Here is a 23,655-nt window from a genome sequence, read left to right as displayed (position 1 = left end):
CGAGTGCGCGAAGCAGCGAAAACAAGCCAAACCAAACGAGACGAGCCCCACAATAAAATAATATAAAATAAAATAAAATAATACAAATAGTTGAATTAAATGCAAAAAGGGCTAAGAACTAAGAAAGTAAATTAAATTAGGTGTGTACGGCTGATGCTTTCTTGTCATTAGCGAAAATTTGAAATTTTCAAAGTGTCAAAGCGCGACGGAAATGCCGTTATATTCGCTACATTTCCCAACATAATTTACCGCGCCCCAAAAAAGAAGAAAGTCGCCGGAACAATCTAACAATTTTCACCAACGAAATTGTTTTATTTTGGTTCTGGGAAGAATTCTTTGCTCTTAATTAATCATCAAGAATATTAGCGTAATGTTTTTTTGTTTCTGGCAACTATGAGCAAATAAGTTATTATTATTTTAGGTGCTTTCGGCATTCCGATGGCTAATGCTGGATTTACGCATTGATGAGCACTTTGTCATTCGGGTTTTTAATTATCGGCCAACTTCCAAAACTTTTGGTCGAAAGGTCACAGGCACCTGTGCAGTGAACTCTGACGTCATCGCCTGTAAGAAGGCTTCGCGACGCTTGGTTGGCCAGGTTATTGACTCTCGCCCTCCCTCTCCCACTTGAAGTTACAGGCCGGACCCCCATCATAATTATGTGAGTCGGCTTCTTCCGCAACCGCAGAATCTTAAGCCGCCTCTTGCCCGCGAGCCCATAAATAAAGCCGATCTTGGCTCATTTTAACGATCTGCATATTTTGGCAACATAATTAACGGTGAAAAGAATGTGAAAAGTAGCGAATCGTAACGCGAAAGCCCCAATCAGAAAACGAGAAGAGAAACACGCGACTGCAAAGAAAGGCGGAAGAAAGAAGCAGAAGGCTTCCACGCGCCACCAACGAGTCTCCATCTCTCAGTTCGAAATCTCGCGTCCATCCCATCGGTGCCTCGAGCAAATCTTCTGGCCAGAAGCCCAAGTGAAACCGCCGATGATGCAAAAAGGGAAGTGCCAAAAGAAGCGAGTTAAGTGAGAGCAAATCTATAAGAAAGCATCGTAATATCGGAAAGCGCCGCTGGGGTTATAAACTAATCGGACCCCATGATCGCGATCAGCGATAATTCGCTTGGGCAGCGATTAATACGCCTCCAGGTGGCATTTCTCCTCATCGGTCTCTGGGATTCCACGAGGGCTCTGACAGTTGACAATCAGTTGGTATCCGCAAGAAATGGTAAGTGAAATATGGCAAATTATTGCTCGCAGCTTCCCATAGAAAGAACTATATTTACAAACGCAAAAACTTTCTTACAATTTATTAAAATGTTATGATTTAATCCGACGTCTTGTTAAGTATTATTCTTCGTTTTATAACCTTATTTTCATCGTAATTTGATACGCGAAATGATATCGCTAATCAACTTGTTTGACTTTTCGTTTTATCTCTAAACAAAAACAAAAGTATTTTAATTTTTTTATATAAATTAAATTTAAATTTTAAAGATTTTTTATAAAGGCCTAGTTAAAACGATTATAAAAAGCAATTAGCCTAATATACGCTTACAATTGGTCGTTACAATCGGCCTTTATACCCTTTTAAGAACCTTTACGAGCATTATGCAAATGAGGAGTTCTTACAACATGGTTATAAAAGAGTGCTTATTGAGTCATTCACATAGTAATGTAAATCATTGGGATATAATAGGATCCTTCTTAGAACTTAAATTACTCGGTGATTGCGCAGAATACAATATTTCATATTAATATGAACTTGGCTTAAACCCTTAGTTAATTGGACAACTTAACCATTTTCTTTTTATTAATACAACCATTCTAAACACAAATTCCTGGCCATAGTGTGCTCACGTATTAGCTACTGACTAAAAAACAATGTTAATTTCACTACTTAGGAATCATTCAAATATTCTAAATGAGGTAATTTCTTGGAAAAGAGCATGCCAATCTAATAACCATAGGCTGGGGGCCAATCCATCAAGCATGTCAGACCACAAACACCACAGAGCAATGTGTTTTGTTTATGGTTTGACCTTTTTGAATTATTCATGCACTGACAAAAATTCTATGGGTCACCCCCCAAGTGCGACCCACCGGCACGCAAAGTTAATAAAATTCAAATTCAAATCCGAATCCGAATGGAGAACAAAGCCAGCGAACAATCGAAAAGAGACAATTGCAGAGTCAATAAAACTAACCTACCGTAGAGTGGACCAAGTGGAGCACCAGCGGTGGCCTTGAAAGTGCAAGTGGGGTGACGCAATTGTTTTGGAGCCCAAAGGAGTCGGGGGTGGAGCGGGAAGACCTGGGGAGTTGCTTAACTGCCAGCCAGCTGAACCTTTTGTAATTGGGATCTTGCATTTGCCATCTTGCATCGACAGACTGCTTCGAGCGGATTGCACTGGAGGCGATGCTGCCATTTGAGAAGACCTTCCGCACCGAAGACACCAACTCGCTGAAGATGTGCAAGGAGAAGTGCCTGCAGGCGGGCGAGAAGTGTCAGGCCATCTCGTTCGGGTGAGTCGTCTTCCACCTGTCACCCCTTGATTGCCCAATTTCCATCTTATGTATATATGTGTTTTCCTTCTCTTTTTTCGGAATTTTGCAGTGTTCATCGACGCGGAAACGGCACTTGTCAGTTGTCATCGGAGCAGTACGGCTCGGGGGGCGGCGGGCGTCCGGGGGGCGTGATTTTCGATCCCGACTTTGATCTGTACACGCGCAAGACGAACTGCTTCGACTTGAGCGACAACTCGATTGCCGCTGGTCCGCAGCCCGTGCCCGGTCCCAGTGCCATTTCACCCGGACCGACGCCACTGGATCTGCCGAACAGGCCCTTGGATGTGGGCAATACGCCAGTGCTGGTGGTCAACCCCACGCCACACACTTCGGGGAGTCCACCGCCTCCGCTGGGACCGTCTCTACCGCCACCTGGCGTGGGCGATAGGCTGTACTTCTCTCACGATCTGTATCCGCTCTACAAGTATCCCACGCTTTACGAGAGCAACTATCCGTCGCCCAACGAGGAGGCCTACATTCCCGGCGGCTATGCAGCCAATGCCCCCGAGGTGGATGAGCGGTATCGGCCCCACTACGGACCCATAGAACCAGCGGACGATGAAGGTATGCGGCCCACGCCACATAGCCCTCCAAGACCCATATTTGGATTGGGCTACGGGAATGGTTATAGCTACGGATCCCCGGAGAGATATACACCACCGACACCGAGGCCATCGAGTGGTTCTTCGCAGGAGCGACCCAGCTATGTCGCTAGGCCACCTCGTCCGACAGCCGATCGTCCGGAATATCCACCCGGACCTCCACGTCCTACGGCCGATCGTCCGGAGTATCCACCGCGTCCCTACGAAGGCTTCACACCGCCCTCCTATGGACCACGGCCGAGTCCCAGCTACGATCCCGATCGCGATCCACGGCCGGACTACACCAATCGACCGGATCCGCCGTCCCTATCGCCGCAAGTCGGTTACGGGATGAATGGCCCATCGGCACGTCCACCCCCACCCTCTTACGAGGGTCCTCCTCCACCACGAGATGAGTACGTTCGGAGGAACGGCAGTGCCATGAGGCCTGGTGACGGATACGGAGGTTACGACGACGACAAAACGATTGCAACATACTTCAATCCGGATGACTATATGCAAGGGAATAACAGTGAGTTATCCATTTTATATTTCAAACATACAAATATCGTATTGATGTGTAACTAATGTTAATTAATGTTAATTAATTAGTAAATACATTTTTTGGTGTATGTATAGTACTCGCACTAGCGCACTTGTAGTGCGCTTCGTCACTACGTTAACTGTCGTTAGTGATAATTGTAATGACAGATTTTTCTTTTCTCTTATCAAAAGGAATAAAAGATAATATAAATATTACAATGCACCTGCAAGATATTGAGTTTGAATCCTTATTAAACTTGTATTAATTCATGTCAATATGCTTATTATTTAGCTAAATAATGATCTTGCATTAATTACTTAAAATTAATTAATTATATAAATTAACGTATTCTTATTTATTTTTATAGAACGACCAATGCCCGGCGATAGAGATAGAGATCGGAATAGGGACCGACTTGGTTATCCCATGGATGAAATGAAAGGTAAGTAAACGAGAGGTGGGTCATCTCCTGGATTCCCTACATTCAACTAATTCATGGATTCGCGCTGTCCCCTTGGCTAATCCCTTCACCTTAGAGGCAGGCCTGTGCCTATAACCATATAAATAGACAATGACACGGGTCACTTGAGAGTTGCAACAACAATAAAACAACTAAAATTTAGAATTAGCATGGCGCACAACTAAAACCCATTAGCTTTTGGGGCCCACGGCGACCGACTGGTCAAGTGACAGATGACAGACGCCCGCCCGATTGACCCACATTCCCTTGCTTTTATTTGCGTAACAAAACTAAACCCATTAGCCTGGCATAATGCTCATCGGATCTGGGAATGGTGGGTGGGGGGTGTGTGGGCGGTTGCAGTAAGCATCGACGGCATTATTCACAATCGCATAAAATACACAGTGGAGCCAAAAGCTCCACTAACTAACCCACCCACAAAACGGTATAATAAATAACGCTGTGGCCAAAGTTTTGATAAATGGCAAGCGCAGTAGAATGGAAATGCAGGAATTGGGGTCACCCACATGGAATATTAGGCATTTCGATTCTGTTAGATCATTTTGCACAGAAATGAGGTGTAAACGTTTTTTATTTAAAGTTAAAGTTTAAAGTTTATTTAAAGTATAAGTATAAGTTCCGGAGGAAAAGCTTTATTCCATGCAGTTTTAAAAATGGAAAATTTATTATTTATTTAAAGCTTGATATTTTGTATAGTGTTTAAACTGAAAGCATTTTTGTTTATCTACCATTTCTAAAGGTCATCGCATTTAAATTGTATCAGGCTAATTACCACATTTTTGCCAGATGATCCAACGAAAATTAATTCCAGCAACTATTTTCCGGTCTCTTCATTTAATATGATCTCATTACTTTCCAGAAGAAATTGAGTTGTCAAATGCAGAAGATTTATGACATTTCTGAAACTACCAAGCCAGATCATCAAAGAACGATTTGTGTTTTGATTTGGACGCGACTTCCTTTCGGGTTTCTCAACTGTGACGATGTGGAGTACATGAACCCAGCGGGTGGCGGTGACATAAGCCTATCGAATATACCATATGCTACATGCCAAGTGCCAGGTGCCAAGAGAATCCAAGTTCAAATGCCAAACTTGATGACGTTGGCGCAATTAATTGTGTTTCTGAGGTGGCGTGTTCGCTAGTTAGTTAGCTTGCTTTTATTTGGCGTGGGACAGATTGTAATTTACACTTGGAGATTGGGCTCCAGCTGGCTGGGAGGCGGAAGCGATCTTCGCCATAGGTATCTCTAGTTTTTGGCGGTTCTATTGCGTTGTGCAAGATCGGAATAGAACAGAACGGAGTGGAATTGCACTCAGCTTGCACACTCCTCCGGCACTCATTGTATGCAAATGCGAACACGGAGTCGGTGCACAAAAACCACCCACATTCGGGGTTCGAGTTCGCAGCACCACCACGATGCAGTGGTGCTCCGCCTGACAGCAATGACATTGATTCAGAAACGGAAATGCACTGAAGTCGGCTGCTTTGGGTGCTTGACGGAGGGATATGATCGATGGACTCATATTTGTGGTCAGACATGATTGGGAATTGCAGCGAAGCGCTGAGAAATTGGCAAAAACAAAAGACAGGAAAGGAACTTGACAGTACAGGAATAAGTTATCCTGTTCAATATAATACACACCTTATTAGAACTATTTCAAGTTAAATATTTTTGGTTTTATATTATTATTGCAATTCTTTAGAATTTCGCCAAGGCAGGTTTAATAACTCAGAGGTTTAATATATAATATATAGCTTTAAATATAGTCCATCCTTGAGCAGAAAATAATTAAACAGTCATAATAACCCCTTATAAGCCCGTAATTTATTGGACTATAATCTAGCGGCTAACTGTTTAGGTATAACTTTTCCTAGTGCCTCATTAAGACCGCTCTTATTGAAACGATATAATAAGCATCATATCAAGTTGCGGCATCCTTGAGCTGGGTCTGTTAACGGTTGGCTGCCCCCCATCAGCATCGCATCTCGCAGCGATCTGTACCCTCGTATTTTCATCTGAATCATTGGCGAAGATAGGCATCTTCCACCGAAAAAAGCCCCACTGAAAATGCTCATTATACCGCAGAATCCAAGGCTTCTGGGCAATGCGAAGTGCTCTCCGCTGGGAGTTGGGTTAAAAAGAATCCACTGAAAGTGGGAGTAATTTTCTGAGATCTTCTGAGCGGCGGAGCGAAAAGCTCCCGGCTCAGAAGCGCACAAGCGAAAAGCTCGGAAAACGCGCGCGATTTTCTAATGCCGTATAAAACCGCAAGCTTGACCACAGCCGCTGTTCATTCGCGATTAGAATCGCCAGCGCCGCGCATCCAAAATTTCAAATTCGTCTACGGAAATCGTGTTCGCGTCTGCGTGTCCTGTGTGCGAGCGGGATGGCCAGCTGGCCCATTGTTTCGAGCGCTTGACATTGCACAGAAATTAATTAGCCCAGAACGCAAATTAAGCCATTACGTAATCACGCCCAAATCACCGCTTCGGCACAATAAACTCCAAAATGGGTAGTATCTATGGGCTTCTGGCGCTGCTTCTGCTTTTGTGTCGCGTCCACGACGGCGGATCGAAGTTCGTTAGTCCTACGCGACACACCGATCTCAGCAGCACCATTATCATAGTGGAGGACGCCAAAGGTAAGGTGCCATGCTTGTGGGTCATTCCACCTGGGGCCAAGCTCTCGGCCGAGTTTCGGAGTGCGTATTAAAGTAATTTGCATAATTTCCATCGTTCTGCGTGAAAAACACTCCGTCTTGGCTGGCAATTTTCCCGGAGATTATCTTCGGTGGAGTACACGGCACCCAACATGACTCGAGCATAATTTACTCGAAACGGCAGCGGATGTGCCGCAAAAACTTGGCAGCGAGAAGTAATTCGACCCGCAACAGAAACAGAAAACGACTTGGACACCAATGCACTTGGGAAAAGAATTGTTCCTCTTCCTGCGAATTTCAATTTTACAATTACAATTCGTGTTAGAAAGTGAAATGGATCTGACAATTATTCTGATGGTTTTATTATAAACGTGTATTTTTTTTGATAACAACAATTGAAAAGAAATCAAACCTTTTATCATTAAGTGTGCTTGTTAGGTTTAAATAGGTTTTATTTTTACCAATTATTTAGACTCACTGGAAGATAGTAGTTCCTCCATTGAATGATCGACAATATATAGCTTCAAATGTATAAGTTGGTTCAGTGGCATAGGCTCAGATTTTTTCCAAGTGCAGACACCCATAAAGTAACCCAGCCCCGATCTTGAGTTCTGTACTCGCTTCACTGCCTCCGAACGTTGAATGGTTGTTATATTTTCCGCCTTTTTTGCTGCCCACAATTGCGTAAGACGCAGCATCTGCAACTGGCACTGCAACACCCATTTAATCTGCCTTTCAGCCTGCTTCCGACGAGTCCTGGCCGGAAAACGAATAGCGCCCCACTTCGTGCGCCGCTCCATATCCTGCGAGCGGGTAGAGGAGTGCATGCGGGAGTGTGGTCGGGAGCGGCGATTCATGTGCGAAGGCTTCAACTACAGGCTGGATCCCTCGGGTCACGGGCAGGGCGACTGCGAGCTGGTCGAGATGCCGCTGGCCCAGATGGACCTGTACTCCAGTCCGGATCGACGGGATGCCAATCTGCTGAGGCATCCCGACTACGACTACTACGAGAGGGACCGCAACGCGCCGAGCAGCTGTCGCCGCAGCGCTTGCCAGGATTGTTCCAAGGGTCCGGTTAGCAGTCAGCCTGTTTACTTCAAGCCCAGTGGAGTAGCAGGGGGATATGGTGACCGTGACCGTGATCGGGACAGGGACAGGGATCACTATCGCCCGCATAGCAACACGGCCGTGGATCACTATCGCGGTCCATCTGGTCCTCCGGGCTCCTCCTCCTACGAACACCGACCGCCCTACTCCTCCGAGTTCCATGGATCCCACAGCTCATCCTCCTCGGCATCCTCCTATGAGTTCTCCTCGCATGGTTCGGGATCCAGCTCGGGTTCCAGTTCCGGATACTTTGGTCACACCCCACCCAGTAGCTATGGCGGTGACCATCCCTACGTCGATCGCCATGATTCTCCGCATTATCGCCCCGGAAGACCGGATCGCTGGGAGACTTTGCCGAGTAGCTCCGGTTACGATAGCTCTGCCTACAGACCGCCACGTCCGCAAACGGATCGCATCGATAAGTACCGTCCACCGTATCGTCCTGGCTCGGATTACTCGCCCTATCGACCGCCAAGTCGCCCGTCGGACAACTACCTCGATCGCGATGGAGCAGGACCTCCAGGACCTCCGGGATCCAACAAGAAGCCAAACAAATTTGTTCCCTATCTGATTGGCGGCGAGGACAACTGGGGGCACTACGGTGGTAGTTATGGTGGCAGCAGCAAGCACTCCTCCTCATCATCCTCCTCCTACTGGGGTCTAACCGAATCCCAGAGGCGCAAGGATCAGCACGACTTCAACTACTTCCAGCTGGGTGCGCCACATCGCGAGTCCAACTCGGTGCTGAGCTATCCAGGCTCTGGCTACGAGGACGATTATCCCCGGCGACGCAACGATTATCGTCAACAGTGGACTCGGCGAGCGGGACCAGATGGTAAGTGGCTTTCATGGTATACCTGTCTTAATATAAATTCTATATTAGTTATTAAATCAAAAAAGTCCAATTATACGACAAACTTTTATAATGAGGAAGAATTGCTTAGAACTCCTGACTTATTAAGCTTCGTTCGATCTCCTACCTTCTGAGCAGAAGGCATCTTATAGCCGTGGAAATCGCAATCAATTATCAATTTAAATAATTAATACCCACAGAATGCTCTGCTAAAACCAGCGAGGGATTCCGGCTGCACAAGACGGCCGTGCGGCACGCCTACAACGTGCCCACCTTGACGGAGTGCGAACGCCTCTGTTCGGATCAGCGGCCCAGCTTCGTCTGCCACACGTTTAGCTATCGGTACAACCAGGCTGGCCGGGACAACTGCATGCTCTGCGATCGGCCTATCAACATGCTCGACTACTACGTGGACATCGAGCCCGATCGAGACTACGACATCTACTCCATGGCGGACGATATGGACGTGTGCCGGCAGCCTCCACCACGACGACATGATACCGCCGGTCCTAGCACCGCCCTTTCCGACCCGAGAAACGCACGTAAGTTGGTTATCTTATGATAAATTGTACATATTTGTATAGATTTAATAACTATAACTAAATCTTGTTCGAATTTAAAATCTACTTTCTGCAGAGTGCTTCTTCCGCGCAATTGATGCTACAAGATTCTTCAAGTCGATTGTGCGTGATTCACTGACCGTGCGATCTGTCGGCGAATGCGAAATGGAGTGCATCCGCTCGACCAAGTTCACCTGCCGGGCGTTTGCGTTCCGATATGGCCAGCAGCGACATGCCGGAGTCATTGACAACTGCCAGCTGAGTGATTGGCCAGTGCGAGACATGGACAAGGAGCGGCATCTCATCCTGGACGCAGCATTCGATATCTTCGAGCGAGCCAGCTATGGGCATGGATGTGAAATCCAGCCAATTGTGGATGAGAAGCACAAGAAACGTGCGTTGATTTGGGGATTAGTAGGAAGTCCGTAGAAAGTATAAGTATCCTATCTTTTCTTAGTCTGCTATTTGGGTTACGGATCACCGGCGAGACTGCTTCCTCCGGCCATTAAGAAGGTGATTTCCGTGCCCTCCGAGATGGCCTGCAAGAAGGAGTGCATCCGCTTCCGCGAGACGACACCCTTCAAGTGCTTTGCCTTCAGCTATGGGTGAGATACACGAATTTCATATCCCATTCCCTAATGTCAATCTCTATCCATACACCAGCTCCCATGCCAGCTCCTTCAACTGTGAACTTTCTGACCTGGACCAGACCGAGTTGAAGCAGGATGTGCACTATGCACACACCAAGGACCGCGACTTCTGGCTCTTCGCCTGGAATCCCTTCGACTGGACCTGCCGCGACAAGGTCAACACCATTGGGGGATCCCGGGTCAACAATGACAGGCGCATGGACATCTTCCGGGAACCGGGTAAACTTAACCTACTAACCTGTTGCACCTCGATTCAAGTGTAAATAACGGGTTCCGGGTGCCGTTCCCGTGCAGCGGATTGGCATTAGTTGTGTATTATTAGAATTAGATATTATGTAACTTAGTTTGTAGCGGCGATCGTTGTGTAAATAACGTTTACTAGCATGTACAGATGCCCCAGTCCCAGCATAACCGAAAGACGAATCCCCCCAAAAAGCTACTAACCGACCGATTGCATGTCACCGTTTCCCAATTTGATTCCGATTACCATACCCTAAATCCCGTGTTCTCGACCTCACTAAACTCGCTTCTTGTCCGCTAAAGGCGACGTGGCCTGGCGTCACTACACCGTGTCCGGAAAGCCCTGCCGCCGGAGCAGTCCCTGCGCCAAGAATCTGATCACGGGCTTCTACTCCTGCGAGACGGATGCCTCCGAGGTCGGCTCCTGGGACTACTGCTGCAAGGCGGACCACCCGTGCGGCTACAGCAAGGGATTCGATTATCCATGGTAAATGACCAGAAAGGACCTCCATGTGGTGAAGCTTTAATGAGCTCAAAATTCTCTTCGACATGTTCCAGGTGCTTTGTGGGCGATGAGTCGGACCAGTGGCGCAAGTGCAGCGATCGGTACTTCCCTGGTAAGAACAGCACCCAGCCGACCCACTCGCATCTGGGACTGCCCAGTGCCAAGGAGAAGCAGAAACATCCACACCCACATCTCTCCCAGCCGGCGACGGCGGCCAGCAGCGAATACAGCCAGCACCCCCCTCGTCCCGGCGGACTTCAGAGCCTCAGTGACTTCGCCGCCGCGCGTCTGTGGCCCGTGACCTACCTGTACAGTGAGGGCCCGCCCAATGCCACCGAGTTCAGCAACTTCGTCGACTGCAACAAGGAGTCGTGCTAGTGGGGCGCTGATTTAGATTACGATTAGCAGATTAAGATATGCTTGTGTACAATAGATACCCCCATTCCCCATCCACCATTCCTCCAATCCCGAACCCTAATCCCAGCCAGATGTACTTGAACCGCGCGGACCTTGTCGTTGTGATCATCATTGAGATTGGATACCATTGTCGTCAGAATCAAGCGAAACCAATTAACTTATTAACTTAACTCCCCTGAATGTTGAATGCTACCCAAATGACAGCTTGCGTGCAGGCATTCTTAGTACCACTAAGCTGAATTGTATGTATTATTAATAAAATTAGTTTTTACGAAAAAACGCCTAGCACATGTTTTTCTTGGGTCGATTATAATTTTTAAATTTCCCTTTTTTTGTAGTTAAATGCATTGCGCTTCGTCACTACATTGACAGTGATTATAAATTAAAATGCAGTTCTTTAGGGTACGAGGCATGTATATTTCTTAAGTGATATTTAAACAATGCCATTGTTTTGATAGTTTTGATAAATTGAATATTTCTATACCAGTAGGTGTCCAATGGATCAGTAATTTTTTTGATGATTAAAAGTTTGAAAAGAGGGGCATTTACTGTGTGAGAAACTGACTGATAACAAACTTTTCCAGATGCTATACTAGACAGCTTTTAAGTGCGTGTAAAGCTGAGTTTATCCATGCCAACCACCAACTTGAGTGCTATATCAATTAGCTTGATTGTCGCTTAAGAAATGCTATGGAACTTATGATTTGATAAAAAATTTTAATTTCACAATTTAAATACATGTGGAGTAAGTTATTCCCATGAATACTGATTTACCTTATTGTTTATACTTTTTCTGAAACATTATGAGTGACGCAATAAAGTTTTTCCTAAATAAATATACATTTATATTTTTGTTTTGTAATGTAAATCTTATTATAATTTGGTTTTTAAAACTGATGTTAGATGTTAAGCTATATTTGTTATTTAAGTTTTCTATACTTATATTCTATTATTATAAAGCTTTTGAGCGCAGTATTCTGAGAGAGTATATACAAGCTCGAATTTAAAGAGCTTTCTGTTTAGTATGCACGTACATATAATATTCGAATTGGCGCACTTCATAATAATTTCATAAATTCAAAGACACCTTCTTTTAAGAATAAAAATTTCCAGTCAAATCATATTTTTAAGTCATTTCTCTCCCTCTCTAAAATTGAATTCTTTTGAATTTATTTATCTATCATTATTTAATTATTTAAATAAGCTTTTTGATAATAGAACATTTCTTTGTGTTTATTTGTATAATGTATGGATTAATACAATCTGGGAACGCAGTCTTTTGTAGATAAAAATTTTCCTATACATATTTCGCGCTGTCAGGATGATTAAACATTGTCAAATGACCACTATTACGGTCTGGCAAGTCCGTCCATTCTCAAATGAACTCCCTCCTGGGTCGATATCAGGAAAGTTTTACTGGAGAACTTCAGCGGGATCTGTGTTTTCTCCGACTTGGTGAACCTAAAGTCTCTCAGGAGATGTACAAGACCCACCTTCACTTGCAGTTTACCAAAACGCTCGCCTATGCAATTTCGAGGACCTTCGCCAAAAGGCAAATAGGCGAAAAGATGTCTAGCCTTAATCTCTTCTGGTTCAAAGCGACTGGGATCAAACTTTTCTGGATCGGGATAAAGCTCTGGGTCGTGATGAATGCTATGCACAGGTATTATTATCTTAGATCCCGGCTCCAGGATTAGGTTGCTATCCGGAATCTGGTACTGCTTGGTGGAACGCCTCAGTAAGTGAGGCAGTATAGGGTACTTTCGAAGCGTCTCGGCTACCACTTGGTCCAGGTAGTGCATCTCCTGAACGGAGTCGTACGTGAGCTTTTGGTTGTTGCGCTTCAAAACGGCGAGTACCTCAACCCGTAGCCTTTCTTGGACATCGGGGTTGAGGGCCAGCTCATACAGACAGAAGGACATGGTGGTGGAGGAGGTGTCGAACCCGGCCAAAAAGAATACCAATGCCTGGGCCGCAATCTGCTCGAAGGAGAGGGCGTCTTTGACTCCCTCATCGCCCAGCTCCATTAGCAGTTGGATCAGGTCGTTGCGATGGATGTTCTCCCGTCGCCTGTAGTCCAATGTCTGGCGCACCGTATCCAAGAAGAACTCACTAACCTCCGGACGAAAAAGCCTGAAGCGCAACTTCCTAGCCAACTCCGGCTGGGCAAACATAAAGGCCTGGACGAGCAACGAATGCAGGGGCTCCTTGGTCACTGATCGGCCCATGCGCCGGAACTCCGACTCCGGATCCTGGAGACTATTGCACTCGAGGCCGAAGGCACAGCTGCCGATCACATCCGTGGTGAACCTGGCACACAGATCCTTTGCCTCTATCTCGCCGACCTGCAGGCGACACGCCTGCGTCAGCTTCTCGCCCACCTCCACCATGTTGGGGAACATGAATTTCATCTTGCCAGATGTGAACACCTGCGTCAAATTCTGGCGCAACCAGCGCCACTCCGGTCCGTCTAGGAAGAGAAGGTTCCCGGTCAGCGGATCATCCCGCACATTATGAAAGAGTCCTCGATCGGCGAAGCTGGAAAAGTCCCTGATCATTATATCGCGGATCAGTTCCAGATCCATGATGAACAACGACTTGGTCATGAACGTGAAGTAGCCGCAGTAGCGCTCCACTCCGCGAAACTTCCGGTAGATCCGCAGGTTGATATCCGTCCAGTGGAGGTCCCTTCCCAGTCCCTTCATATTGCCGCGGAAGTACACGGGTCTTTCTCCGGCCGCGCCCCTTCTGCTCCAGTAGCTATAATGCCAGCGGAGCTTGGCATATAGCAAAAGTCCGACGGTGAACAAGAGTACCAGGAGCGTTAGCATGGTGCCCACTGTTCGATAGAATAGCAACTGAGTGTGAAAGTGGGGTACATTTTTGTCATTTGCCGGCTGAAAAGCTTTAAGTTCGCTCTTTTTTCGCGGACTCTCTTTTTCTATCGGTTTTATATGGAAAGAACTGCAGTTATCCAAACATACATACAATATCTTGCGTCATTTTAAATGAGAATCAAACGATTTGCAAACAAAATATATAGAGCGTTGCTAATGTTCAGTTTTAGGATCAATTATTATTTGAAAATATCAAAAAATTCACAGACTAAGCGTTATAAGATATTTATTGGATTTATGGTAGTAATTATTTACAAGTTAAGCGCCTTACACCTGAAATGGTGTGGATTTCATCATTAATTTGTATTATTTGGGTATATTAGAAACTTTCCAAAGTTAGTAAAATTCCAAGTCTATGCGTTCGACTTTTAGATGAATTCCATGCTTGACCGCCAAGGTGGGGCTGCGAGTGTCCAAAACTAAGGGGATCTCTGTTGGGTCGGAAGCACCGAACTTGAAGCGCTGAAGCAAGGACACAATGCTAATCTTGGCCTGCATTTTGCCGAAACGCAGACCTATGCAATTGCGTGGTCCATCGCCGAAGGGCAGATATGCAAATGGATGGCGGGAATTGGACTTATCAGCCTCGAAGCGGCTGGGATCGAAGAGTTCTGGTTGTGGATACAAGTCCGGATCGTAGTGAATACTGTGCACAGGTATCAGCAATGAAGTTCCCTTCTCAATGATGATCTCAGTATTGGGGACCTTATAGCTTTCATTCGTTTCGCGCAAAAGTTGCGAGATAATAGGATGTTTTCGAAGAGTTTCTAAAATTAAAGATGGGCTGGCAAATTTTCCAACTGTAATAATGATATAATGCTTACCGGACAAGACCTGTTCCAGATAGGTCATTTTCGCTAAGGCATCGTAGGTAATCGGTTTTCCATCCAGAACCCTTTCTATCTCATCCCTTACTTGATTCTGGATCTCCGGCTGGAGGGCTAGCCAAGAAGAACACAAAGGCCTGGGCAGCCATTTGCTCCAGGGTCAGGCCGTGGGAGAGGTCGATACCCTGACCCTTCTTGGCTGCTTCTTGGTCCTCCGCTCGGAGCTCTATTAACTGGTCCATAAAGTCAATCCGCTTTATGCCGTTCTTGAGGCGATAGTCGACGGTGTTTTTCACCGCCGACAAGAAGAAGTCGGTCAAATCATCGCGAAGGATCTTCATCCTTAACTTTTTAGCCAACTTGGAGTTGGTGAATATAAAGTTTTGAATTAGCGCCGAATTAGCGTTCCTCAAAGATCATGCGGCCCTTTATTCGGAATTCTGCTTTGGGATCCGCAAGACTGTGGCATTCCAACCCAAAGGCGCACGTTCCAATGACATCCGTGGTGAACCGGGCACAGAGATCCTTGATCTCCACATCCCCATTATCCACTTCGCCTACCTTTACCGCCTTTTCGATGGCGTCGGCCAGGCGATGCCCCACCTCTATAACCACTTCCGACATTTTCTTCATCTTTCCGGAGGTGAAGACAGGTGTGAGCTTGTGCCTCATCGACTTCCACTCATCGCCCTCCAAAGTAATAAGGTGTCCCGTCAAGGGATCGTCCCGAGTGTTGTTAAAGAGACCGCGATCTTGAAAGTAATGGAAGTCCTTGATGAGCACTTAGCTTGATGAGGTCGAGATCAGTGACCACGGCGGTTCGCTTGAAGAACAGGAACATTCCCGCAATGGGTGCCTGGCCCTTGAACTTGTCGTATATCCATTGACTGATGTCGCGTAGGTGGTACTTTGATCCGATACCCTTCGTGTTTCCAATCACCGGTAGAGGGCGCTCATGGGGCACGCCCATTCTGGCCCAATATGTGTAGGTGTTGTAGTAGAATCTATAGGCCAACAAGAGGACCAAGCTCAATAGTGCGAGCGTGAGCAGCATGGCGATCAAGATACTCGTTTGGATTCAGCTGTCCAGCAAATAAGTACGCGAAGTATTTTCTTCAATATTAGTTTTTAGTTTCTAAGAATTCTCTTCGTAGAACGCTCAATGGGAACTAACAAATGTTTCAGCGAAGCGTGGGGTATTTAGAGATCTCGGGAGCTTAATCGCCAATCAAGCAAAAAAAAATAATCTACGCATATCAAACATACATATGTGCAATGTACATATAAACATTTGCTAAGCTTTTGAGTCGACAAAGCTTTTTCCCATGGCGAACTCGACAGTATTAAGGTATATACAGTATAAGGTTGTAAACAAATACTATATACATTGTTAAGTTTAGGTGTACTATTGTACAACATGTGTGATGGGAGAACTTTTTCTTTAAAAGGTAAAGTAAAGGGTATACTGTATTCGTTGAAAAGTTTCTAACATATAGAAGGAAACCTTTTGAGACTCATAGACTTTATAGACTGTATAGACTCATAGACTCAGAATCTGTATGCTCGACTAAATATGTATATATTTTATGAAATTAGGGCTTTCATACTTGCATATCGCAATCTGATAGTAGCTGATAGTCTCCTCTATTATAAACATTGGAAATAGCAATAGATAATTACCCACCCAGGGACATTTTCAATATTTCGGTGACTCAAGTTGCCAAATCGTATTCGTTATCATCAAATGCTGTCTACAACTCAACATGACCACCGTAACAGAAATCGCTGATAAAGGAGTCGACAAAATGTTTGGTCTAATGCCTGATGCCGCAAAATTAGGCATTGTAATGCTGAAAAGAGGGGACAATATCAGTTGGGGCTCTATAAATGTACCCGGTTATCGCTATAAAAATTAATGCAAATAAATTCTAAGTTTCGAGTTTATTTTCCTGAGTGCAAAGAGCTGGCAAGCAATTTCATGAAAATTAAACATGTTCAGGCATTTAGCTTGTAGCTCAAATGTTTTCTTTAAAACTGACACATATGAGTAGAGTACTGAATGCGCAATTCTAGCCTCCTTACAGGACACAATTTTTTATTCGACTCCCAGAGTGTTTGTCCTCTTAATTGAAATGTGAGCCTGGGCGTAAACAGGAAAAGAAAACATCAGTTTATTGACAAGCTCTTGATGATTTGCTAGACGACTTGCCTGCTGCCTTTTGGCCTTTGCATCTCACCTTTAATTAAACTAAATCCTGTGACTATGTCCAGAAATCAATTTAAGCGTAAACTCAATAAAACTGACACAAAATCAAGCCGCTGGTGTCACTGAATTCCCCAAGGCGTGTTGCAAAGTTGCGGGAATATTTACGCGAATGCGATTAAAGGCCTATTAAACGCTTTTCCAGATGGGCAGCGTTCTGCTCCCAAGAAGGCCATATTGAAGTGGGAGGATTCCCCAGCTTCCCCCGCAGGACTTCTGTCTGCTCCCCAGTAAATAATAAAACGAAGTCGCGCCTAAAAGCATTTTGTGACCTTGTGCGGGCGTGTGTGCTGTTCTGGGTGCTTAAAGGATTTGGGCCTAATGCTCACGGCCCGTTTTATGCCGCTAATGCGCCATCTTCCAATCGACATAAAAATCGGAATGCCGCAGTTAAAGGCGACTCAAGTCATAAAACAAAAGCTGGAATTAAATAATAATGCAGCGCCAACGGAGATTATGCTTATTAAAACTAGATTGCTTTTTGCTGATTTTCATCGGTTTGCGGCTTTTCGGGGGAATAGTTAAAAGCAAAGCAATTATTATTCAAATACGCAGTAATGTCACAGTATTCGCATATACCTTCTGAAAAGACAAACATCTTTGTTGATGCGCAGTGCAGACCAATTTAGGTATTATTCTCTTGATAGTCAATATTCAAAACGTGTTAGGAAACCACCTTTCAGTGTGACCAACGTTATATTGACACGGGCTAGTTTTCTAGTAAGTTTCTGTCTAGTCATGCTCTTACAATAGAACTAATTGTGCTTTCAGATTCTAAACCTGTATTCCATAGATACAAAATAATTGTTTATTTGGTTTTGGGGCAAGTCAAGCTCTCTAGAGCGTGCCAAAGCTCAACAGAAATCCAAAATCATCGTGCCGCAGTTGCTCCTAAACGCTGATTCAGTGAAGTCGGTTACGCTATAAGTTTGCTGTGTGGAAAGAAAAGTTTCGTCAGCCGTAATGTCATCTATTGGTTGGCCGAAAACTCTAACATACATTTGTTTAACACCAACATATGCCTTTGATTTACCAAATAAATGGTGTTTGAGGTGCCGTTACTCATTTTGGTTTGACAGCAATATATAATTCGGTACAAGCAACAATTCACCTTTAGTGCAATCGCAATTGTTTTTGGAATGATAAGGCGTTGTCGAAAAGCTTCTCTTGGTATATAAAGAGAGAAACTAAGCGGCAAAACGATCAGTGTTAATACAAACCTAATCAAGAACAGTTCACAGTGACCGCTCGCAATGCTGTTTACAATCGCCCTTGTGGGCGCGGTTTTGGCCTTGGCCTACAGTTTGCATATAAAAATCTTCTCATATTGGAAGAGGAAAGGTGTTCCGCACGAGAAACCTCTGCCCATAGTGGGCAACATGAAGGGCGTTGTGAAGAAGTACCACTTCCGCGATATCAATCAAAGAATTTATGAGAAGTTTAAGGGGCAGGGTCCCATCGCCGGAATGTACATGTTTTTTAAGCGAACCGCCTTGATCACCGATCTGGATTTCATCAAGCAGGTTATGATCAAGGACTTCAGCTACTTCCAGGATCGTGGCGCTTTCAACAATCCACGAGACGATCCCCTCACGGGCCACCTGTTCGCCCTGGAGGGCGAGGAGTGGCGAGCGATGCGGCACAAGCTTTCGCCCGTTTTTACCTCCGGAAAGATTAAGCAGATGTCGAAGGTGATCGTGGAAGTGGGTGTTCGCCTGGGCGATGCCATGGACAAGGCGGTGAAGGAGGCCAAAGTGGAGGACGGTAATGTGGAGATCAAGGATCTATGTGCTCGGTTCACCACGGATGTCATCGGATCGTGCGCCTTCGGGTTAGAGTGCAACAGTCTCCAGGACCCAAGTGCCGAGTTCCGACAGAAGGGTCGCGAAATATTCACCAGACGTCGCTATTCCACGGTAGTGCGATCCTTTATCTTCACCAACGCCAAGCTGGCCAGGAAGTTGCGAATGAAAGTGCTCCCCGATGATTTGACCCAGTTCTTCATGTCGACGGTCAAGAACACCGTCGAGTACCGCCTCAAGAACGGCATTAAGCGCAACGACTTCATCGAACAAATGATAGAGCTCCGAGCGGAGGACCAAGAAGCTGCCAAGAAGGGTAAGGGTATCGATCTCTCCCACGGCCTGACCCTGGAGCAAATGGCTGCCCAGGCCTTCGTGTTCTTCGTGGCCGGCTTCGAGACCTCTTCCAGCACCATGTCCTTGTGTCTGTACGAGCTGGCCGTGCAGCCGGAGATTCAGCAGCGGTTGAGGGAGGAGATTGAAAGTGTGCTGGCCAATGTGGACGGTGGAGAGCTTAACTACGATGTTCTCGCTCAAATGACCTATTTGGATCAAGTGCTATCGGGTAAGTACTGATTCGCCTTAGCTTGACAAACTGATTTTAACCCAAAACCACTTTCAGAAACTCTTCGAAAGCACCCACTGCTTCCCCATCTCATTCGAGAGACTAATAAAGACTACCAAATTCCCAACACAGATATTGTGCTGGACAAGGGCGTTCTTGCCCTCATACCCGTGCACAATATCCACCACGATCCGGAGATATATCCCGAGCCGGAAAAGTTCGATCCCAGTCGCTTCGATCCGGAGGAAGTCAAGAACCGCCATCCGATGGCCTACTTGCCCTTTGGCGATGGACCAAGGAACTGCATTGGACTGCGGTTCGGAAAGATTCAGGCCAAGATTGGGCTCGTGTCGCTCCTTCGACGATTCAAATTTTCCGTATCAAATCGCACAGAAGTTCCTTTGATTTTTTCGAAAAAATCTTTTCTGTTGGCTACCGATAACGGCATTTACCTGAAAGTCGAAAGCTTTTAAATGTTTTTAGTATAATCTAAATTATCTGCAATTAAAAAGAATAAAAGATAATAAGTGCAAAGTACACCTGAAATATTTGTGCAGTTATTTATTGAAATATTTTGTTAAGGTCCACATTGTGACCAAAACTTTGTTAATTAAAATGCAAAAAATGCCAGCGGCTAAATCAGATACCAAAACAAATTAAAGTTGTGTTTGACTGAATTTATTAGTTTGTTTAGCAGCCAGCTAACTGATCGAAACTTTTTCGGCTAAAATGTAATTTTGGCCACTTCATTTTACAGTTGTGCACGGCCAGGCAGCAAGTGTAATGAATTTTAAAAGGAAAGTATCTAATGATACTTACTTCACAGTTGTATATATATGTACTTGGCATTTAAAAGCAATTTGGTCTAGAATGCTTTAGCATTGCTCCCGAACCGAAACCTCAAAAAGAATAACAAAGTATTCTCCCGCTAATCTGGAGCCAAAATCCGGCTAAAACTTTTCCGTGACTCGCCCACTAATTTGCTCATTTCTCATGCGTTACTTGCCAGCTGCTAACCGAGTACGACTGTTTTGACAGAATTGCATGTGCTGTGCAATATGTTCGCCCAGGATTCGCCAGGATTCGCGGGTGGGAGGTTGGAGGATGGAGTCATTCAGCCAGGAGGAAGTTTTTGCCACGGCACTTTTTGATAGTGCAGTCACGCCACAGAATCCTTGGGGCAACGAAACAAAGCAAGGCAAGGCAAAAAAACTCGGAACTGCAAAACAAATGGAATAATTAGCCGGAATAAGATGAACTTGCTCACGGCACCAGGAGAACTCATAGACCAGGTGCAGCGGATTGGTATTGGTATTCGCATTCGTATTCCCCCGTAGATAACCAGGCATTTGTATCTCTTCCAGCTCTCTGTTTTTCCAGCTTTAAGCTGAGAAATGCTATCGTAACGTTTTTGGAATCCCCACTGAATGACCAGCGGGCGAAACTTGAAACAAAAACAAAGTCGGCCCTGGCAAAAAAGTGAAAAATAAGACGACCATGAATGCTCCCAGTATCCTGCACCGCCTGCTTGGGCTGGGTGTTTGCTTGTATCTGGGGAGTCTGTGTTTTTGTATCTTTGTGTTTTCAAGACTGACTGGATGGCCATTGATTCGCTCAATTGGCGGCGTTGTCTATTCGGAAAACAGCTGCCGTGATGGGGCGGAAAAAATACAATATCGCATGCCTCCGTGGGCGCTTTCGCACTTCCTTTTTTGTTTATGCGGGCCATAACTCATTTAGGCCAAATTCCTATTTTTCCCACAGACAATTTGAGCCAATGCCCTGCTGCCTCATCATCTTCGGGGGAGTGGGTCCATCGCCTGTGTTCTCATTATTATGTTATTTACATTTATTATTGATTGATAACAAATTGCTAAACATTGACTAACGAGCGCATATTGTGGCCGAAAGGTCAAAGTGTCGGGATCCACCTTCGCACCTATTTTCCCAGCCCAAAAGACCGGCTGGTGCACGTAATTATGGGAAATTTTCCGGAAGGAGAGGTGTATCTGCAGACTCCTCCGTTTCAGGTCGCTGGGTTACGTCACGTTTTGGGGTGGCAGCTGAAAAGGTGATTGAGACGCGATGAAATGAAACAAATAATACCTGAACTAACAAAGCCCAACCAACCGCATATATCTGCTCAAATATCTTAAATATGTTAAACAAACAAGGTGTACATATAATACATATTAAATTAAATTCTTTCATGCTGAAAATGAACTTATTGGCTTTCAATGGAAAAGTAAGATTTAACTTTGATGATGCCAACTTAGGGTATTTGTGGTTGGTCTTCGATCACAGCTTCTTTCCATTTCCTGGCTGACCCAGAGATTTATGAGCTCCGTACTAACATAAATCATGCTTAGGTTACATTCATTATGCTTAGGAGAGGAGCCGGTAAGAGGACCTGCGGAGAAGCCCGCTTTAGCGACTGGTGCTGAGGTGTTCCAGCGGTGTTGAACTTTTATGACCAAGTTGGATGGTTTGTAAGCGCTTTGCGAAATAAATGGCTCCGGCCGAAAGCCATACAAATTGCTAATTACTTGAGCTGCTAGGTGTTTAAGTCACTTGAGTGGGCTCTGGCCAGTGGTGTTCTGGATATCCTGGCTCCGCTCCAGGATACAGGACAGGACACTTTACAATTTCATTGGTCGCTTTATTTATGTTGTTTGCTGGATGTTTTCCCCGGGCGGCCATATAAATTATAGGGAAATATTAGCTGGCCGATGCGAAAGGCAATGGCATTTTTAGATTGCCTTGGCAACCAGGAGCACTGAACTGGAACATAGTGGTTTTGTGGCTTTGTTTTTTCATCTGCATTATCAGCCGCTTGCTGCAAGTAAAATCCACTTTTGTGGTTTGGCATTTGTTCTTGCCAAAGTAAAAAGGAAGGTTGAATTATTTTGCCATGTTTGGTTGTCTGTAGTGTTGTGAACAGCATCGCATCCCGAAACCAAACCCAAACCAAACACTTTTAGCTGTGGAATTGTTTATTGCTTGGCCATTCGACTGCCGAGTTTCCTTCTGGCAATTGATTGTGAGTGTGGACACAATCAATTTTTCCGAATCGTTTGGCAGACGACACGCATTAAGCCGTCAGAGGACATCAGCAGCTGGCCAATTCAGCCAGGCAATAATTTATCATTCCGTTCGGGGTCTAATCAAATCAAGTCCCGATTTGATAAAAAGCCAACGCGAAACGAGATGTCAAAGGGCGCTTGTCTGCTTTACAATTTTTTGGCAAGTGCCCAGAACAAATCCGCTGACATAGTTTTCGTCGAGCAGCTTGATTAATGGCATTACTAGCTGCCACACACGTAGCACGGCACACACGGCGTATGCTCATTTTGCGGAGCATCTGTTGCGACGAAGTCCACGTCAACGGGTTGTCATCGGCAAAAGTGCTGCGCCTGTGCTCCCTCGTTTCTGCTGCTCGACAATTTTCTGGCTCGACAGGTGCTATTAGTCTACTAACACCTTGATGCGTTGCCTTTGGCTGGGACAGCTCAATTGGTCATTGACGGCGCCTTGCGCTTTTGGCTTCAGTCTGCAAACCGAAACTGATGTGGCAAAGGGTTGTCCTCTCATTATGTCATTAGCAAGATGTGCTCCTCTAAACCAGGTGCCTAAAAGCTGGGTAATAGAGTTGGAAAAGTAGCAGGGGAACAGCAGGAATACAAACTACAAGATAGGACATAGAGTATCACACATTTTTGTGGCATTTAATGCCTCTTCATTTTGGTGATAGTATATAAAACTTTTGTATTGTCAAATTCCGTTTAGTTTAATCTTTATAATATTACCACCTGTTTTGTCAGCTTCCCCACGTACAAGTTGTTGGGGAAAGCCAAATGGACAAAATGCAGTTCAATAAATTTGTTGCAGAAGGAATTTACGAGTTGGGCATTTTAATTCAATTTGCAACATTTTTCAGAATAGCAATTATCAGCTTAAAGCAAACCGTGCGTAAAATTGTAGTACCAAAAATTCTTCTTGCATTTTTATTTACTGACATTGGGCTCCCATATCCTTGGCTTGCTGAATGTTGATTAACTTTGCGAAACCCTTGGAAAAGAAATCATGTTAGGAATCTGGAATTGGAACAATCTTTCAACGAGCAGCCAAA

At 45.1% G+C, this 23,655-nt stretch overlaps 3 protein-coding genes and 1 pseudogene across 4 annotated transcripts; 2 read left to right on the top strand and 2 right to left on the bottom strand.

Moving 5' to 3' along the window:
* Positions 1–441: 441 nt before the first annotated feature.
* On the top strand, positions 442–11,451 carry LOC6608197. 2 transcript variants are annotated; one of them, XM_032715709.1, is made up of 11 exons: positions 442–1,232; positions 2,395–2,530; positions 2,622–3,685; positions 4,065–4,139; positions 7,580–8,782; positions 9,001–9,342; positions 9,437–9,754; positions 9,818–9,965; positions 10,024–10,229; positions 10,554–10,737; positions 10,809–11,451. In XM_032715709.1, exons 1-11 carry the CDS (start codon positions 1,103–1,105, stop codon positions 11,131–11,133), a joined length of 4,131 nt encoding a protein of 1,376 aa, XP_032571600.1. In that variant the 5' UTR covers positions 442–1,102; the 3' UTR covers positions 11,134–11,451. The 2 variants fall into 2 exon arrangements, with proteins under 2 accessions (XP_032571600.1, XP_002032942.1); XM_002032906.2 differs by lacking the exons at positions 442–1,232; positions 2,395–2,530; positions 2,622–3,685; positions 4,065–4,139 and adding an exon at positions 6,470–6,822.
* Positions 11,452–12,377: 926 nt separating this feature from the next.
* On the bottom strand, positions 12,378–14,027 carry LOC6608196 (probable cytochrome P450 6a13). Its single transcript, XM_002032905.2, has one exon. It carries the CDS (start codon positions 14,001–14,003, stop codon positions 12,522–12,524), a length of 1,482 nt encoding a protein of 493 aa, XP_002032941.1. The 5' UTR covers positions 14,004–14,027; the 3' UTR covers positions 12,378–12,521.
* Positions 14,028–14,278: 251 nt separating this feature from the next.
* Positions 14,279–16,055, bottom strand: LOC6608195 (annotated as a pseudogene).
* Positions 16,056–18,061: 2,006 nt separating this feature from the next.
* LOC6608194 (probable cytochrome P450 6a14) lies at positions 18,062–20,072 on the top strand. Its single transcript, XM_002032903.2, has 2 exons — positions 18,062–19,526; positions 19,584–20,072. Exons 1-2 carry the CDS (start codon positions 18,413–18,415, stop codon positions 19,997–19,999), a joined length of 1,530 nt encoding a protein of 509 aa, XP_002032939.1. The 5' UTR covers positions 18,062–18,412; the 3' UTR covers positions 20,000–20,072.
* The last annotated feature ends 3,583 nt before the right edge of the window (positions 20,073–23,655 follow it).

The sequence above is a fragment of the Drosophila sechellia genome, chromosome 2R, assembly GCF_004382195.2.
Source record: "Drosophila sechellia strain sech25 chromosome 2R, ASM438219v1, whole genome shotgun sequence".
In the NCBI taxonomy this organism is placed as follows: Eukaryota; Metazoa; Arthropoda; class Insecta; order Diptera; family Drosophilidae; genus Drosophila; species Drosophila sechellia.
This window is presented reverse-complemented; position numbering and strand designations above follow the sequence as displayed.